Source organism: Ornithorhynchus anatinus, chromosome 17 (genome assembly GCF_004115215.2).
Source record: "Ornithorhynchus anatinus isolate Pmale09 chromosome 17, mOrnAna1.pri.v4, whole genome shotgun sequence".
Lineage (NCBI taxonomy): Eukaryota > Metazoa > Chordata > Mammalia > Monotremata > Ornithorhynchidae > Ornithorhynchus > Ornithorhynchus anatinus.
Window position 1 is genome coordinate 3,933,601 of NC_041744.1, and position 18,658 is coordinate 3,952,258.

Sequence of the window (18,658 nt, forward strand, 5' to 3'; positions counted from 1 at the left end):
GGGGTGGTCTGGCGTATATGGAAGAGGCGGGAGTTCCAGACTATGGGGAGGACGTGGGAAGGGGGTCGGCGGTGAGATAGGCGAGATTGGGGCACGGTGCTTATGCACCGTTTTTATCACTCTGTTACCACCGTGACTCTTTTTAGGGGACCTGGGGGTCCCTCAGCAGGGGCAGAACCAGTGGGGGAAGGCAGAGGGCTGGGGAAACCCCAAATGCCATCTGTCAGTCATGCAGGGGTCCTCCAGTCAGGGTTTACAGGGTGGTCTCTGCAGCAGGGTGACTGGTCTGGGACCCTTCAAACCTTGCTTTCCTCGCAGTTGTTGAATGCCCAGTGTTGGATCGATCCTGCAGATGTTCTGGCTGGAAACGGAAAAATCCCCGCCAGGAACCTCCTCTCCCCGGCAGAGTCTTCCTCCACCAAAGCTAAATCAGCGTGCAGCAAATTAAAGCTCTCTCACCTTGAACTGGGCGAAAATGGAAAAAGACTGTTCGTGACCCGTAGCGTTAGAGCACGCGGTGGGTGGAAAACCATCTAAAGATTGGCCACCTTTCTTGTATCTGGGGAACATTCTCCTCTGGGGAAGAGGTTTGAGAGTGGGTTTACAGCTCCAGGTCGAGGAGTTGGTCTATTACAATCTATTTTATTGTCTCGGCCACTTGTCAGCTGTGTGACTTTGGGCAAGTCACTTAACTTCTCTGTGCCTCAGTTACCTCATCTGTAAAATGGGGATTAAGACTGTGAGCCCCACGTGGGACAACCTGATTCCCCTGTGTCTACCCCAGTGCTTAGAACAGTGCTCGGCACAAAGTAAGCGCTTAACAAATACCAACATTATTATTATTTTGTATTGTAGTCATAATCGGCAAGGCCGTTAAAGATATATCTTCAGAGTTGTCACGTAATTTCTAGAGTGCCAATATTCGGCTCGTAGGGAACGAGGATTTTAGAAATAGTTCGGTTCTTTGCCCTTCTGAGAGAACGATCTGGGAAAATTTGAGACCCGCTCAAGTATGTGCTTATTCGTCTAACCCGCCTCGATTAGCAAAATCGCATCTATCGATGATCCAGGGGATTTTTTCCAAAGTGACTTTCTAACAAAATTGCACGGAAAGCGTCCTTCCAGGGCCCGTCTCCCCATCTGATCATTTAATAACCTAAGACTTGTTTCTTGAGCTTTTGTGTTGTCGGCAGTATTACCGGTCCGTTTAAGTGAGATGAAGTAAAGGGTTGACTGTTTTGTGGCAGGATTTGAATTCCCTGTTGGAAAAGAAGTCTTCTCCCCGAAAGGGGAAGCCGTGTTTTCCTGGTAACAAGAGCAGATCTCCAGCCACTGGCAAGCTGGCAGTCGAGGTTCAGTCCAGTCCGTCTCCTCAGAGAGAGAAGAAACCGCCTGTCTCAAAGGAGAGACTTCCCCAGGAAGCCGAGAGCCCCGCAGTGACCAGAAATCTCCCTGCCGGTACGTGCCCACAACTGTTTATTTCGAGGGATTGTCCACTGGACGAACAAAGGGGCAGAAAAATCTACGTCTGGAACTCCATGTCACCCTTATCTGGATGCCCCCGTCTGCCTGCCTCTAAAATGGATGTAGAACTTAATATGCAGGGAGAACTACATGTTACCGATGACTGTTTTTTAACCCAAGATGATGAGTGGACATTATAAATTAGTTACGGTATTCACTGCGGGCTTAACTTGGGCCAGAGCGTTAAGCGTGAGTAGATGAGCGATGAACACATCAGCTAGGATCGCTCTCCCTCATGGGATTCAAAATCTAAATAAGGGAGGACGGAGGCAGAGAGGAGAGAAATATCATGAGGACAACAAATTACAGGCAGCGGGAGCATTTAAAAAATGATACCCCACCTCCACTCCCACAGCGCTTATGTAGGCGTATTTAAATTCTGCCGTGGCCCCTCTACAGAATTTATTTTAAAGACTGTCTCCCCTCTGGGTTGTAAACTCCTCGAGGGTAGGGATCACAGAGAGAAACTCTACTGGGGTTTCCCAAGCCCTTGATAGAGTGTTCTGCCCAAAGGAAAAGCTCACTAAATTCCGCCGATTGACTGATCGTCAGGAATCCCAAATTGAGAGCAAAAGTAGGAAGATGAGCAACCCTTGGAGAAGGCTGTCGTAAGAAAAGTTGTGGTATTTGGTTATTGCTTATTAGATGAGAGAAACTGTACTAAGCTCTTCATGGGGCTCACGTTCTACGTAGGAGAGAGCACAAGGATTGATGAGGGAACTGAGGCACAGAGAAGTTAAATGATTTGCCCAAGGTCACACAGCAGGACCGTGGCAGAGCCGGGATCATTATTATTATTACTGCTACTAATTATTATAACGATGGTATTTAAGTGCTTACTATGCACCAAGCACTGTTCTAAGCGCTGGGGGAGATACAAGGTTATCAGCTTGTCCCAGGTGGGGCTCACAGTCTTAGTCCCCATTTTCCAGATGAGGGAACTGAGGCACAGAGCAGTGAAGTGACTTGCCCAAAGTCACACAGCTGATTTGGGATTAGAACCTACGACCTCTGACTCCCGAGTCTGGGCGCTCTTTCCACTGAGCCACGCTGGACAACCTGATTACCTTATAACTACCCCAGCGCTTAGAACAGTGCTTGACACAGAGTAACTACTTAATAAATACCATAATTATTATTATTACCGTTACCGTAACATGGTAATATAATAATACAGTGCTGCCTCTGAACTGTGAGCTCATCTCTGGACTGTGAACTCGTTGTGGGCAGGGACCGTGTCTGTTTATCGTTGCAGTGTGCTGTCCCAAATGCTTATTACAGTGCTCCGCACACAGTTAGCGCTCAATAAATAGGATCGAACGACTAAACGAAGCAATACCAGTACTACGGCCTAGAAGAGTACGTCTTTCCTTTGCCATTTTTCCACCTTAAAGTTCGGGAGTCCCCTCTTCCTGCCTCAGAGTCCTGGTTTGGATTCTCCTGCTTCCAGGTCGTCACTGGGGCGGCTGTCCGACCAGCCTGGGCACGTTTTCCCGGATCGTCACCACTTCCTATATTTAACGAGCGCTCCCGGGCACGGTTCGAAGTGCCACGTGCCATCCTAGGTGCGTGACCGCTGAAACGGATCATCCGTCCGGCCCCGGGGCCGCGTTTCGATCTCAGGCTCCCCCCCCCGCGCCCCTAATTTTCTCTTTCGGCTTCTCCGTTCAGAAGAGCCTCCACCCGGGATAGACAGGTCCGAGAACTGTACGTCCAGGAGCCCCCCGGACTCATCGGATCAAGGGATCTGGCCCCGGGAAGACCCCCCGCCTCCCCCCCGAAACGCCGCTTTCAAAACAAGCGTCGGGGCGCCGATGAGAACGGGAGCCGGGCAGAAAGGATCGACGACCGAGCCCTGGCCTCTGGGGGATAAGGGCGTTCTGTTGCCTCCCAGAGTACAGGTAGGAGATCGCCCTGTCTCTTCAAACGTAATCGGAGCAGGCCCCGAGCTGAAGAAACGCTGGTAGATTTCGGACAGAATTCGAAGGAGTTCGGAGGTGGCGCCTTCGGGGAAGGAGATGAGGCTGTACCCACTTCTTCTAGAGCACCTGTCTGCTGCGAGACCCTGGGCAAGTCATTTAACTCGTCGGTGCCTCAGTTCCCTCATCTGTGAAATGGGGATTAAGACCGGGAACCCTGTGGGTAGCAAGGACCGGGTCCAACTTGACTGGTTCCCCCCCCCCCCCCCTTTTTAAAAACAAAATCAAGTGCATTTTCATTAGAATATTCACATCGGCCGCAATGGAAGAACCAGAGAACATTCTCCACGTCACAGCCCTGTCCCGGTATAGCTCGCTCTCCAACCGGGACAGGTCGATCCGGCAGGGGATGTAACAGTTGGGCCCGAGAGCCCGGTGGTGCCTGTCACGGGGCATTACCGCTAGGCTTCCCAGCCCCGCCTCAAGCCTTACCGTTCCTGGTCCGGAGAGCGCCGTTTTTCTTTGTGGTTTGGCGACGTTCCAGTATTTTCCACTGGGACTTAGAAGGACAGAGTGGCAAGAGTGGAAATCATTCTGCTAGTGGCAGGCATGACGAAATAGAGGATTTCTGTGTCGATGAATATTCATAACGGCATCTTCAGATCACCTAGTATCGGCGACAGGGTTGATTGAGTGCTCACGGGGTGCCGTCCGTCTGTTCCCTGATCCACTGACCCTCACCGAATCGGTAATAATAATAATAATAGTATCAAGTGCTTACTATGTGTCAAGCACTGTACTAACCCCTGGGGTAGATACAAGCTAATCAGGTTGGACACAGTCCCCGTCCCACGTGGGGCTCACGGTCTTAATCCCCATTTTACAGATGAGGGAACTGAGGCACAGAGAAGTCAGGTGGGTTGACCGAGGTCACACAGCAGGCGAGTCGGTGGAACCAGGATTAGAATCCAGGGCCTTCTGACTCCCAGACCCGTGCTCTATTCACTGGGCCACTCGGAGTGCTTGGTCCCACCTCGTCGCTCTTAACAAGCGCCCAAGAGGTCGGGAGCCGTCGAAGTCGGAGTTTCTGGCCGGTCACGCAACACGTCTAAACCGTAGAAGGCGACGGGGGGTGGGAAAACCGGCCCGGGCACGAGTGGTGGGCGATTAGGGCCCTGGTCACCCTCTGAGCCAGCCTTAGTCATCAAAATGGTATCGCGTGCTTTGGAGCTAGAAAGAGGCTTATCGGTCTTTGGGATTGCTCAGGTATCACTACGTCAGCAGCACCCATGGCATCTGGGGGGAAAACTGGGCTGGAAGATCTTTTTTTTTTTTTTTTTTTGCTAGTATTTGGTAAGCGCTTACTATGTGCCAGACACTCTCCCAGTTGATGATCATGTTGGTATTTGTTAAGCGCTTACTATGTACCGAGCACTGTTCTGAGCGCTGGGGGAGATACGGAGTGATCAGGTTGTCCCACGTGAGGCTCCCGGTCTTCATCCCCATTTTACAGATGAGGTCCCTGAGGCCCAGTGAAGTGACTGGCCCAAGGTCACTCAGCTGACAAGTGGCGGAGCTGGGATTCGAACCCATGAGCTCTGACTCCCAAGCCCGGGCTCTTTCCACTGAGCCACGCCGCTTGGTGCAGTGCCCCGCACCCTGTAAGCACTCAATAGATACGATTAGTTGACTGTTATCTAAGTGCTGGGGCAGATACAAGGTAATCAGGTGGGATACAGTCCCCGTCCCACATGGGGCTCAGAGTCTTAATCCCCATTTTTCGGACGAGGTAACTGAGGCTCAACGAAGTGAAGTGACTTGCCCAGGGCCACACAGCAGACAAGTAGCGGAGTCCGATTAGAACCCAGGTCCTTCTGGCCCCCAGCCCCAAGCTCTACCCACTAGGCCACGTCTGCTAATTCTTTTGGATTGGACTCCACACGTAGTGAGGGCTCAGTAAATGCCATTGATTGATTGGTTGATTGAAAACAAATTAAAAACCAGAAAAATCCCCAGGGGGGTGTAATATTCTTTCTTCGGAATCCCCACTCCAGTCCGTTTTCCATCACGTGCTAAGCGCCCAGAGAGGCAGCACGGCCTAACGGGTAGAGCACGGGCCCGGGAGTCAGAAGGACCCGGGTTCTGATCCCGGCTCTGCCGCTTGTCTGCCGGGTGACCCTAGGCACGTCTCTTCACTCTCTGGGCCTCGGTTCCCTAATCTGTAAAATGGGGTCGAGACTGTGAGCCCCATGGGAGATTATGTCCAACCTGATAAACCTGTAACTGCCCCGCCACTTAGTACGGTGCCTGGCGCTCAGTAAGTGCTTAACAAATGCCGTAAAACGGCACGGCACTGAACACGGGGGAAGATACGAGAAAATCAGGTCGCGGACAGGCGCGGTGCCTGTCCCAAATGGGGCTCACAGTCTGAGTAGGAGAGAGAACGGAACAGGTATCGAATTCCCATTTTACAGATGAGGAATCTGATACACGGAGTCTAAGGCGAGAGAGGGAGAAGAGGGATTTCATCCCTACTTTACAGATGAGGAAACTGAGGCCCAGAGCGGTTAAGTGCTGTGCCTAAGAGTGCCCGGTAGGCAGGTGACAGAGGCAGGATTCAAACCCGGCACCCCTGGCCCTTGCTCTTTCCACTAGACCGTTCTGCTTCCCTCGTGAGGTAACGGTTTTGGGTTTTCTTTCACCCCCGAATGGAGGATTCTGCCAGCTCTCCTCCCCTCAAGCTCAGAGTGAGTTTGCCTGTGTTCCTGACTGGTTTTTAAGGTCGTTATTTGTCCGACCGTCCCTGATTATCGGCGTCACCGTTGGCCTTTCTGATCTACAACAAAAAAATCAATGAATTGACTTCAGATGCGCCATTATGTTGAATTATGCCGGCTGAATACCAGACACCCTAGTGAATAATAATCGGTGAATTTTAATGGGTAGGAGATATTTGTCAATGCAGATCTTCTCTCCTTTCTGCTTTCGAGGCGCACTCATTGGGCGTAAGGACGAGCGCATGTACCTCGAGTCGCTCGATCAGTGGTATTTATTGAGCACTTACTACATGCAGAGCAGTGTACTGAGTACTTGGGAGAGTACAGTCCAAAATAATTAGCAGCCGTGTTTCCCGTCCACAACGAGCTTACGGTCTGGAGGGCGGTATCACAGTCGGTAAATTAAAGACACACTTCTGGAGGATTTCCAGCCAATTACCCGTATCGGAATATGTCCCACCAGCGTGGCTCAGTGGCAAGAGCCCGGGCTTGGGAGTCAGAGGTCGTGGGTTCGACTCCCGGCTCTGCCGCTCGTCAGCTGCGTGACTGTGGGCGAGTCGCTTCACTTCTCTGGGCCTCAGTGGCCTCATCCGTAAAATGGGGATTAACCGTGAGCCTCACGTGGGACGACCCGGTGACCCCGGATCTATTCCAGGGCTTAGAACGGGGCTCCGCACCTAGTGAGCGCTTAATAAATACCAACATTATTAAATGGCAGGAGTCTGTGGGTTTTGAATCGCCCTTGGGTACAGGTAGCATGGTCACATTTCACCCTAATGGTGTACGTTTTCACCTCCTTTGTGTTTTTATTTTTTATGGCATTTGTTCAGGGCTTACTTTGTGCCAGGCAGTGTTCTAAGCGCTCGCTCTCTCACGGTCACCAAAACTCTCCGGGTGGTCCCTAATCTCAACACGCGAGAAGCAGCGTGGCCCAGCGGATAGAGCCCGGACCTGGGAGTCAGAAGGACCCGGGTTCTAATCCCAGCTCCTCCACTGGTCTTCTGGGTGACCTCGGGCAAGTCGCTTCACTTCTCTGTGCCTCAGCTACCTCATCTGCGAAGGAATGAGAGAGACCGTGAGCCCCATGTGGGACTATGTCCAACCTGATCAGCTTGAATCTACAGCATTTAATAAGAATCTTGGTATTTGTTAAGCGCCTGCTATGTGCAGAGCACCGTTCTAAGCGCTGGGGTAGAGACGGGGTAATCAGGTTGTCCCACGCGAGGCTCACGGTCTTGGTCCCCATTTTCCGGATGAGGTCACCGAGGCCCAGAGAAGTGAAGCGACCCGCCCACAGCCACGCAGCTGCCGAGTGGCAGAGCCGGGAGTCGAACCCATGACCTCTGCCTCCGAAGCCCGGGCTCTTTCCACCGAGCCACTTAGTACAGTGCTCGACCAGATACCGGCATTATCATCATTATCGTGATCGTTCCACCACGAAGCCGGTCAAGCCCATCCTCGCCTTTGGACAACTACCGTGTACTGGACATCAGAGGGCCTTAGTTCCCCGTCGAAAGGGGAAAATTCCACCTCCACTGAGAAAACCCTTCAGATTTGTGATTTCTGAACTAGGGCATGCCCCTTTGTTACTCTGGGCGTTCTTAGTTAGGTTTCCCTTGCTTCAGATATGGAAATGTGTTCCCGAGAAGGATTAAATTTTGGTTTTGCTGCCGTTCATTCAACTGTATCAATTGAGCACGTACTATGTGTTCAGCAGTGTTCGAAGCACTTGGGAGAGAGCAACACGACAATAAAAACGGACACATTCCCTGCCCAGAGTTAAGTTTACGGAGTCTTTGTCCTACCCGATTATCTCGTATCTCCGTCGCCGCTTAGCACAGTGCTTGGTACAAATTAAGTGCTTAACAGTTATTATTATTATTACTAACGTTATTGATTAGCAGCGTGGCTCAGTGGAAAGAGCACGGGCTTTGGAGCCAGAGGTCATGGGTTCGAATCCCCGCTCGGCCACTTGTCAGCTGTGTGACTTTGGGCGAGTCACTTCACTTCTTGGAGAAGCAGCGTGGCTCAGTGGAAAGAGCACGGGCTTTGTCGTCAGGGCTCATGAGTTCGAATCCCAGCTCTGCCACCTGTCGGCTGTGTGACTGTGGGCGAGTCACTTCACTTCTCTGGGCCTCAGTTCCCTCATCTGTCAAATGGGGATTAAGACCGTGAGCCCCACGTGGGACGACCTGATCCCCCTGTGTCTACCCCAGCGCTTGGAACAGTGCTCGGCACATAGTAAGCGCTTAACAAATACCAACATTATTATTATTATTATTATTATTATTATTCTCGGTGCCTCAGTCACCTCATCTGTCAAATGGGGATTAAGACCGTGAGCCCCACGTGGGACAACCCGATTCCCCTGTCTACCCCAGCGCTTAGAACAGTGCTCGGCACATAGTAAGCGCTTAGCAAATAACATTATTATTACTATAAATTAACCCTGGCACAACAGTCCTGCCCCTAAACAGTCCCAAGCGGAAATAGCCACAGCCTTACTAGGTAATGCCGTTAAAAACCAAAAGCAAACCCATCTGAGTTCACTGATTGACAGAAGTGCTCTTGACGCTCACAGCCGAAGTATCCATTTTAAATCCACGGGTCGACCTCCTAACGTGGGACAGAACTCCCGCCGGAGACGTCGGAAAAGACAAGAGCCTTTCTGAGTGTTAATGTGCTCTTGGAGAGGAATCCTCATCCCGGATACATCTTTGAAAAGGAATCCTCACTGGTGTCAACGTGCCCGATTAAATCTGGAATCACCACCGTGCTGTTCTGACCTGCTTAATTCCAAATGCCTATTTGCTCCTAATATTATTATTAACGATGATAATAGTAACGGTGGCATTTGTTAAGCACTTACGGCGTGCCAGGCACCATACTAAGCGCTGGGGCGGATACAAGCAAAACTGAGTTGGGCAGAGTCCCTGTCCCATGTGGGGCTCACGGTCTCAATCCCCATTTTACAAGATGAGGTAACTGAGGCACCGAGAAGTGAAGCGACTTGCCCAAGGCCAGAGCACACCGTGAGCGCTCAGTTAATCCGATCGACAGATTTGTGTTAGGGAGGTCGAGACTTCTATGGGCAGTTGGACTAATCTCTCGCGCCTTTGCCTTCCAGGGGAGTCGGAAGCCGGAGAGGTCGAGACGCCCCCAGCCTCCGGTCAAGAACGTCAGGTTCCTGCAGACGACCGTGGCGTCTAGACTGAAGAAGAAGCAGCCGCCCGTTAGGGACCGTAAAAAACCTTGGATCCCACCGAGTCCCACGTCCCCCCCTGCTTCCCCTAAATGGTACGGAGAAATTCACGGGAGAGCGTATCCGGGGGGCTTTGCCGTTAACTGTGGTTGCACTGTCCTCGGGGGCTAGGCGTGTTTGCATGTGAAATAGCTAAGCTCGTGGGTGGGGAGCGGGTCTTTTATTATATTCTACTCCCCGAAGCGCTTAGTACAGTGCTCTACGCTCAGTAAATCGGCCGACTGACTGAAATTGCTCTTTGAAAGGAGAGGCCCTTACTGCCGGACGCGCGGGTTGTTTGAAAGCGTCGAGTTGGACCTTCCCCTGTAGGAGGAGGGTGGGCACTCCGTATCCCCTGGAGGGTGGCCAGGGGCAGGATGGCGAGGCGGTCCCTGCCGGCAGCCACTTTGGGAAGGAGCGGAGCTCGCTCCTCTGATGCCAACCCTCTCGCTGTACCTCGATCTCGTCTGTCTCGCCGCCGACCTCTCATCCGCATCCTGCCTCTGGCCTGGAACGCTGCCCCTCCTCGTATCCGACCGACAGTTCTCCTCCTCCGCTTCAAAGCCTTATTGGAGGCCCGTCTCCTCCAGAGGGCCTTCCCTGACTAAGCCCTCCTTTCCTCTTCTCCCACTCCCTTCGGCATCGCCCTGACTTGCTCCCTGAATTCATCCCCCACCGAGCCCCACAGCACTCACGTCCATATCTGTAATTTTATGTATTCATATTAACGTACGCCTCTCCCTCTAGTCGGTAAACTCGTGACGGGCAGGGAATGTGCCTGTTCTAGTCTTATATCGTACTCTCAAAAATACTCCGCACGCAGTAGGTGCTCAGTAAATACGACTAACAGCCGCTGCTTTTTCGGTCCCCCTCCGACGGTGTCTCTGAGCGTCTCCGGGAGCCGGCTCGGCCGGGCGCGGAGAGGGCGGCCGACGGAGAATCGGGGAGGGAACGGGAAGTTTGTTCTCCCACGTGCTATGTCCTCCGGGCCCCCAGTCTGGAGAGTCGGGCTCAAGGATCCCAGTTTTGAAACCCCCTTGCCTCCCATTTGGCCCCAAGGATTGAGAAGCGGCAGTGTGGTCTAGCTTAAAGGGCACGGGCTGGGGGGTCAGAGGACCTTGGATTCTAATCCCGGATCTGCCTCGTGCCCGCTGTGTGACCTTGTGCGAGTCACTTCACGTCCGTGTGCCTCAGTTACCTCATCTTTAAAATGGAGATAAAGACCGTGAGCCCCGTGTGGGGCGGGGCTCACCCGGGTATCTTCTGTCTTCCCCGGTATAGCGCCCGCCACGTCAGAAGCACTTTACAAAAGCCGTTTTTGTTTTTTATTTAAAGTTACTCCAGAGCCTGTCGGCGTGGACCGTGCCCAATTAATCGCCTCTTTTTCGATACCGCTTGTTTTCCGTATCGGAAGGGAGCGGCAGCAGATAAATGAGGGAGATTTCAAGTCGCAATCCTCGGTTTAACATTTTATTTCTTGTCTGGGTTTGTGACCCTTCCTTGTATACCTTCAGCAATAGCACCTTGCGTGAGGCTGTGCCTTTCTCGTGAAGGGTGTAAAATATTCGCTTAAGCGGCACCCGCTATAAATAGCCACAGCGGTTCTTTAGAAGAGGAAGATAGGTTCAGGTTTTTTAACCCTGCTTTTACTGATAGACCCTCCAAGTTCGACAGAAATTTAATGATCAAAATCTCCTCAACACCTCAGACTCCAGAATTTGCGGTCGAGTCGCTGCAAGATCAACGGCTCTTTTTCTAAGCAGGCAGAGGATTTGGAAATAGCATTCCAAGTTGTACTGCAGGCCTTCCAAACTCTGAATGGAAGGCTTTTGTTAATAGAGAGCCATTTTGATTAATGTGAGTAGTCTGTAGGTAATATCCATTTAGTTAAAACGTATTTTGCAACCTGGAGGGGAGTACGTGTTTCAGAAGGTGTCAGTGATACACAGTAATGATTATTTGTCGTTTGTTAATGATACTTGTATAGCGCTTACTATGTGCCAAGCACTGTTCTAAGCACTGGGGTAGATACGAGTTAATCAGGTTGGACACCGTCCCTGTCCTACGTGAGGCTCGTAGTCTAAGTAGCGGGGAGAAGGATTGAATCTCCATTTTACAGATGAGGTAACTGAGGCGCAGAGAAGTGAAATAACTTGCCCAAGGTCACCTGACAGACAAGTGGGATTCCTTCTGAATCCCAGGCCTGGTCTCTGTCCACTAGGCTCTGCTGTCCTTATCCGTGAGCCGGCCGGGACAACTCGGCCATATTTTGTCCTTGACCCAGAACCGGAGTCCTAGAGGTTCCCAGACTTTTCCAACTTGGTTCTCCGATTCCAGATTCTTTGGTAGTAAGTCACCGTCAAGTCAGAGGCCTTGTCAGTTCCGAGCCGGGATCTTTCGGGAAGCGGGAGGGCCTGAACGGAGCGATAATGGCGACGTCTTTTTCCATTGTCCGCAGCGCTGCTTGGGGAAAGGTGAAAACCAGCCCCACAGATACCCCAAGACAGCCACCGGCCCCTCGGCGGAAGGCAACTCGGCGGGGAGGATCCTTGGGGGCCGTCGAGCAGGAAGCAGTCAGGTAAGCGGTGAGGTAGAGCAGCCGACGGGGGTGCTAGATGATCTGGGTTCTAATCCCAGCCCCGCCATTTGCCTCCCGTGTGACCTCGCTCAAGTCATCTCACTTCTTTGAGCCTCGTTGCCCTCGTCTCTCAAATGGGGATTCGTTGCCTGCTCCCCCTCCCGCGCTGGGAACCGCGTCCGTCTTGATCATCTCGTATCGTCCCCAGGACTTAGTTCAGTGCTTGTCACACGCTAAACGTTTAACCAGTACGGTAATTATCATTATTATTATGCCTGGAGTCACGGAATGGATATTTGAGAGTCAGTGAAGCAAAACGCCCTTCCCTTTTCCCTTTGCAAAATCGCTACTTCAAACCGGGCCGGTCTCGTTTCTCAGTCCGCCGGCAACCTCGGTTGAATCGCTGTAGTCCTTTTGGCCTTTCCTGCCCTCTCTCCCGATTTCGACTTCAAGCGAACCGGAGGAGATGAACGAAAGTGAGTCGGAAAGAGAACTGAGGATTTGAAGACCGTTTAAGTGGCTCAAATTAAAAGCCTCTAATTCTTCGGATGTAACTCGAAGATGCCCAGGGCTGAGATTTCTGTCTCTACGCAGCTCGCTTACTTGGGTTTCAGTAGTCCTCTTGAGGGATTGCTTTTATGTACTTCACGTCCTAAGCACCGAATGCTCTAGCCCTTAGTCAGAAGATCAGAGAGTTGTTGCCAAGCTGTTCAAAAAATCTTCTACAGACTGTATCTTATTAACTCGTACAGTGTCCAGTGGCAGGTAGATCCCTGGATCATCGTCATCAGGAGCGTCTTCGGGGTGTCTACTATAGTCAAGAACATTGGGTTAGGAGCCTGGGGACAAACAAAATCAAATAAACCACAGTTTAGCCCCAGGAGCGACTTGTAGCCTATCGTGCGAGACGGGTCGAAACACGACACCCCAAACGGTTGTCTTTTCTTTCTTCAAAGATGCTCCGATCTCCCTTAGTGGATCATTTCGGTGTCCCCTTTTTTTAAAATAAAAACGGTACTTGTTCAGCGGCACGCATTCCACAATTATTATTTTTATTATTAAGTGCTTACCGATGCCAGGCCCTGCCCTGAGTGCCGGAGTAGATTCAAACAATTCAGGGTTGGACGCAGCCCCCGTCCCACGTGGAGCTCACAGTCTTCACCCCCATTTTACAGATGAGAGAACCGAGGCCCAGAGGAGTCAGGTGACTTGCCCAAGGTCACACAGCGAGCGGGCGGCGGAGTCGGGATTAGAATCCAGCTCCTCCTGACCCGCCCCCCCCCCCCCCCCCCCCCCAGGCCCGGGTTCCATCCACTAGGCCCCGCTGCTTCTCGGCAGGTTAACGGGTCGCACCCGGTGTGGGTCTCTTGGTACGTCGGATGGATCCGCCCGGTGTCATTCCTCCCTGGGTTGGGTTGCTGCGTTATTCCTCCTCCGACCCAGCCCCCCGCGCTGAAATTTTCAACGGAAAACTCGCTCTTCCAAATACATGCCTGGCCTGCCGGCCTTGAGCCAGGGAGCAAATAACAGAGCCAAGAGGAGAAGCCCTGGGGACCTGACCCCTCCAGACCGGTAACGAGGCGACTGAACCGGGCTACCTCTGAGGCCGAGTGCCTCGGGTCAGAAGTCGACCTACCTCACTCGGTCTGTAATTAGATTCATTAAGGGTTTTGTTTACGTTAGACTCGCTTGGCCCGATGCAGAAAGTTCTAGAAGAATGAAAGAACCGAATGCCCTCTGCTCAGAGGAATTGGATAGAATTCAAAGACTCGGGTATTTTATTTGCACCCGAATTTCGGCGTTTGGACGGTGACTTAGAGCTGCAATTTTTCACCTGGAAAAAGACCGATATTTCAACAGGATTTACCGAGCACTTGCCGTGTGCAGAGCACTGGCCCGATTAAGCACTTGGGAGAGTCAGCCGGTTGTATTTATTGAGTGCTTCTTGTGTACGGAGCACGATATTCATTCAGTCGTATTTATTGAGCGCCTCCTGTGTGCAGAGCACCGTACTAAACGTTCGGAAAGTACAGTTTGGCAACAGATAGAGACAATCCCTACCCAGTGACGGGCTCACAGTCTAGAAGGAGGAAGACAGACAACAAAACGAAACAATATATCAAAGTCCAGTAGATCCAGAAGGTACGCTGCCCTCTAATGAAGCTACGTTTCAGACGATTGTTTCTGCCCCGAAAAACGTCCAAAAGCACTAGCTAGATGTTGTTCAGTGAACCCGACTCTAAGCCTTTGATAATGATTGTGGTATTTGTTAGGCACTTAGTGTGTGCCGGGCACCGTACTAAGCGCTGGGGCGGATCCAAGGTAATTGGGTTGGACACAGTCCCTGTCCCGCACCAATCCCCGTTTTATAGATGAGGTAACAGGCACAGAGGAGTGAAGTGACCTGCCGAAGGTGATCCGGCAGACAAGTGGCGGAGCCGGGATTAGAACCCAGGTCCTTCGGACTCCCAGCCCCGTGCTCTGTCCGGTAGGCCCCGCCGCTTCCCTTTGGCCAAATGACCCCATCCATGGAGTCTCCCAGTGGCCGAGCCACGTGAGAGGTGACTTGCCGTTAAACGACAGCCGTACCGGTCCCGTGGATCGGCTGCGGGTGGCCGGTTCTTGCCCCAGTAGCCAGGGCAGGTGGCTTTCGGGGAGAGTTGCCCCTCGGTGGCCTCCCAGAAGCCGTGGTCCACCTCCCGTACGAGGGCCCTCTGACCTCGCCGGGGAGAATGGCCGTTGTCGCTAGCCCAGGTAGCCTCGGTCCAGAGAATTGAGCTGACGTTGACGACGGTGTGATTGGCTGACTTTTCTCTGGACCTTATTTCTTTCTGTATTTTTATTTATATTGATGTCCGTCTCCCCCTCTGGACTATAAGTTCGTCGCAGGCAGGGAATGGGTCGTTTTTTTGTTGTATCGTCCTCTCCCAGACGCTTAGCACAGTGCTCTGCACACAGGAAGTGCTCAATAAATGCGATTGAATGAATGAACGAACCTCATGATCAATCAGGTGTGCTTACTTCCTACCCGTTTATTTAAAAAAAAAATGATATTTTTTAAGTGCTTACTGTGTGCCAAGCACCGTTCTAAGCACTGGGTAGATACGCATGATAATCGGGTTGGACACAGTCTCTCTCCCACATAGGGCTTACAGTCTAACAGAGAGACTAAAGTCTAAGAAATAACATTTTAAAAAATGTATAGTAAAAATAACATAGAGGGGAAGGTTTTGGGGTTACCTGGCCTTTCTCGGTCTCTTCATTCATTCAACAGTATTTATCGAGCGCTTTGCCGGGTGCAGGACACTGTCAGTCGGTCTCAGTCAGCCGTGGCAATCCGTCGTGCCTGGGACTTAATGTTTTTATATTTATGGGTTATTTTCCAAGCGACTGTTCCGTAACATCTAGGTTCTGGGTGGTAGCTCGAACGTCTGGAATCGTTTCATCCGTTCTTCGGTAATGACTTGTGCAGTCAGGGAGGGCTGCTGGGGGCAGGGGTATCGGCAGATTTTTCTTTCTCCCCTCATCTTTACTCTAAATTTTACATTACACTTTTCAATAGGTCAGAGGGGGCTTCTGCCGGCCAGTTGGCCGACAGGGTCGAGAAGGTGGTCCTGGAGCGTCTGAAGCCTCTTTTGGACAGAGCCCAGGTAAAGCCGTTTCCTTTTCCTGGGCTTGCGTTTTAGAAGGAATGGATTAAAGAGCTGGCTTCCTAAGCAAAACCCCGCTTTCTCCTTTACGAGAATCCAAGGGGCAAAGACTCTCATAACACCGGGGTAATATTGAGAAGCAGTGTGGCCTAGTGGATAGGGCGTGGGCCTGGGAGTCAGAAGGACCTGGGTTCTAATCTTGGCTCTGCAGCTTGTCTGCTGTGTGACCCTGGGCAAATCACCTCACTTCTCTGGGCCTCAGTTACCTCATCTGTAAAATGGGGATAAATACCTCGAGCCCCATGTGGGACAGGGACACCCCGATTAGCTTGTCTCTCCCCCGGTGCTTAGTACAGTGCCTGGCACATAGTAAACGCCCAACAAATACGATTTTAAAAAAAAGTAATGCTGACCTCATGCAGAATTTTCAGTATCTAAACATGCAGTAATTCTACCTTGGACTGATGGAGCATTTCTCTGCTGAGGAACCCAGAGCATTTTCCCACATGGCCTCATAACAGCTTCATTTGCGGTAGCTAGGAGAAGGGCTGTACCGACGGGGAAACTGAGGCACCGGTGCCGGGATCTCTCGGAATGTTCGCCGGGCCTCCGACCTCTTGGACCTTTTTGTAATAGCCCGTTTGATTCTGCAAATGAACATTTCTGTTACAGAGACCTTTCCTGTTGGGAAGAATTCAGCAACTTGGAAAAGGGAGTCTGGGATTGAGGACTTGGTCTTAAAACTATCTGCTTTTATGAAATTCCGTTAGAAATGTTAGAAATAGATCTGCAATCAGAGAGCAGTTCACTGGATTCATTTTCTTCCCTGTGTTTTAAAAACAAATTGAAAATAGCCAGAGTGGTATCGAATCGGCTCCCAAGGGGGTTGGAGAAAAGACGGTTTTCCAGTTTTGGGGGTTTTTTTCCTCATACTGGGGTAGTATCTTCAGGTCATGCCGGTCTGAGAGACAGTCAGAAGTTTCCTGAACTTGTGAGAAGCAGCACGTGGAGAGGTAGAAGACCTGGGTTCTAATCCTGCCCTGCCCCCCATCTGCTGGGTGACCTTATGCATCGCCCTTAACTTCGCGGTGCCTTGATTTCCTTTTTATCGATTCAGCCCCAAAGAGCGGCGTGCGCCTTTGGGGGTGGAGGCGCGGGGTGCCTTTCCTCGGGGCGGTGTGGAAATCTTCCAGGCCTGGCTTCTGGCCCCAACTGTAGGGGGCTTGGGCAGCTCTCCAAAGTAGAATAATGATAAAAATAATAATCACAGTAATAGTAATACTAAGATGTGCTAAGTGCTTACTTTGTGCCAAGCCCTGAATTAAGCGTTGGGGTAATTACAAGGTAAGTAGGTTGGACCCAGTCACCGTCCCACACGGGGCTCCCGGTGCACGTAGAAAGGACTGTTGCTATTGTTTTGGCCCGTCCGTCTCCCCCGCTTAGACCGTGAGCCCGTCAGTGGGCAGGGATTGTCTCTATCTGTTGCCGAATTGGCCATTCCAAGCGCTTAGTCCAGTGCTGTGCACACAGTAAGCGCTCAATAAATACTATTGAATGAATGAATAAATGACAACGGGTATCTCATCCCATTTTTTCACGTGAGGGAGCCGAGGCCCAGCAGAGTGACGTGACTTGCCCGAGGCCACGCGCCAGGGTAGTGGCGGAGCCAGGATCAGACCCCTGGTCCTGGGCACTTTCCACCGGGCCACACTTGCGTCTCGCAAGTTCGGGAAACATTTGAACGTCCCTCAGACAGGCGTGACCCGAAGATACCCCAATATGAAAACGAAAACTGGAAAAATCGTCCGACTTAACCCCCCCCCCCTTGTCTGTCTTCTTTCTGAGGAACCCAAAGCATTTTCGCACACGGCCTCGTAACGGCTTCATTTGCGGTAGCTAGGAGAAGGGATGTACCGATGGGGAAACGGAGGCGCGGGGGGCCGTCCCGGGAACGCTCAGAAAGTTTGCGGGGCCTCCGATTTCTCCCTCCCCACCGGTGGCTCCGCCTATCGAGTTGCTTGCTGTGTGCACTGCACTGTGCTAAGTGCTTGGGAGAGTACACCGTAACAGAGTTGGGAGTCACGTTCCCTGCCCACAGTGAGCCTCCGGTCTAGAGGCGGGGAACCCAGTCCCTAACCCCAGAAGCACGTGACAAATTTCTCGTCCCCCCCTCCGCCTCCCCAGTTTTAGAAAATGTCGGGCGCGTAAACAGAAACGTTTTATTGGTGCTTTGTGGTTGACCGTTAAATGTCTTCAAGTAGTTCTCCAGCACGAAGCCCGGATGGACATAGATCTCGGGGGCTCGGGGAGGCGGGTCGAAAGCCCTGTGGTTTTTAACTGCCGCGTGGGGTTCAGGAGAAATTGCGGATTCCCACTGAGGTTTCCCCCATAGCCGAGTTTATTCGAGCAAAGCTGATGAGTTCAGTATTTGCTATTCATTAACATATCTTTCTGTTTCCATAGAAAGTCAATTTCACTTCGGAAACAAATACTCATTTGAAAGATTCTTCGTCTGTAAACAGACTGTCAACTCAGACTGCTGAACAAGTACGTTCTATTTTGATATGATGAAATGACACTGGCCTTAATACATGATTTCGTTGTGCGCTGCAAGAAAAGGATATGCAGATTCGCTTTTGACTTCGTAAACACTTAGTTATGCAAGCGAATAGAAGATTTGCCTATAGTATGCTAATACTTAATTGCGTAGTTATCATTATTACTTAGATTCACCTTGCAAGGAGAACGGGAAAAAAAAAAATCTATAAGCCCCAGAAAAAGCTTGAACTGCAACTAGGCGTCAACTCCTTCTCCACGAAGCCGTGTTCTAGGGGTGTCGGTTAAGAGCGGGGAGGTATGTTAGGAAGATGGAGTTCTTTTAATATTTATCCAAATTCTGGTTTGCCTGCAGCCGGATTTTCTGTTGGGCCCAGCCCGATTCTTTTCGGAACCGGATGGAAGTCTCGTGA

The 18,658-nt window shown here is 51.4% G+C and overlaps 1 protein-coding gene across 2 annotated transcripts in view; it reads left to right on the forward strand.

The window, feature by feature from the left end:
- Positions 1-18,658, forward strand: part of KIAA0753 (KIAA0753 ortholog) — a 49,343-nt gene that overhangs the window by 20,046 nt on the left and 10,639 nt on the right. For both annotated transcript variants that reach the window (XM_029082103.2, XM_029082104.2), the window contains 6 exons: positions 1,248-1,458; positions 3,196-3,425; positions 9,348-9,517; positions 11,920-12,039; positions 15,602-15,689; positions 18,153-18,236. In XM_029082103.2, coding sequence (XP_028937936.1) covers positions 1,248-1,458; positions 3,196-3,425; positions 9,348-9,517; positions 11,920-12,039; positions 15,602-15,689; positions 18,153-18,236 — 903 coding nt within the window. The remainder of the gene's footprint in view (positions 1-1,247; positions 1,459-3,195; positions 3,426-9,347; positions 9,518-11,919; positions 12,040-15,601; positions 15,690-18,152; positions 18,237-18,658) is intronic.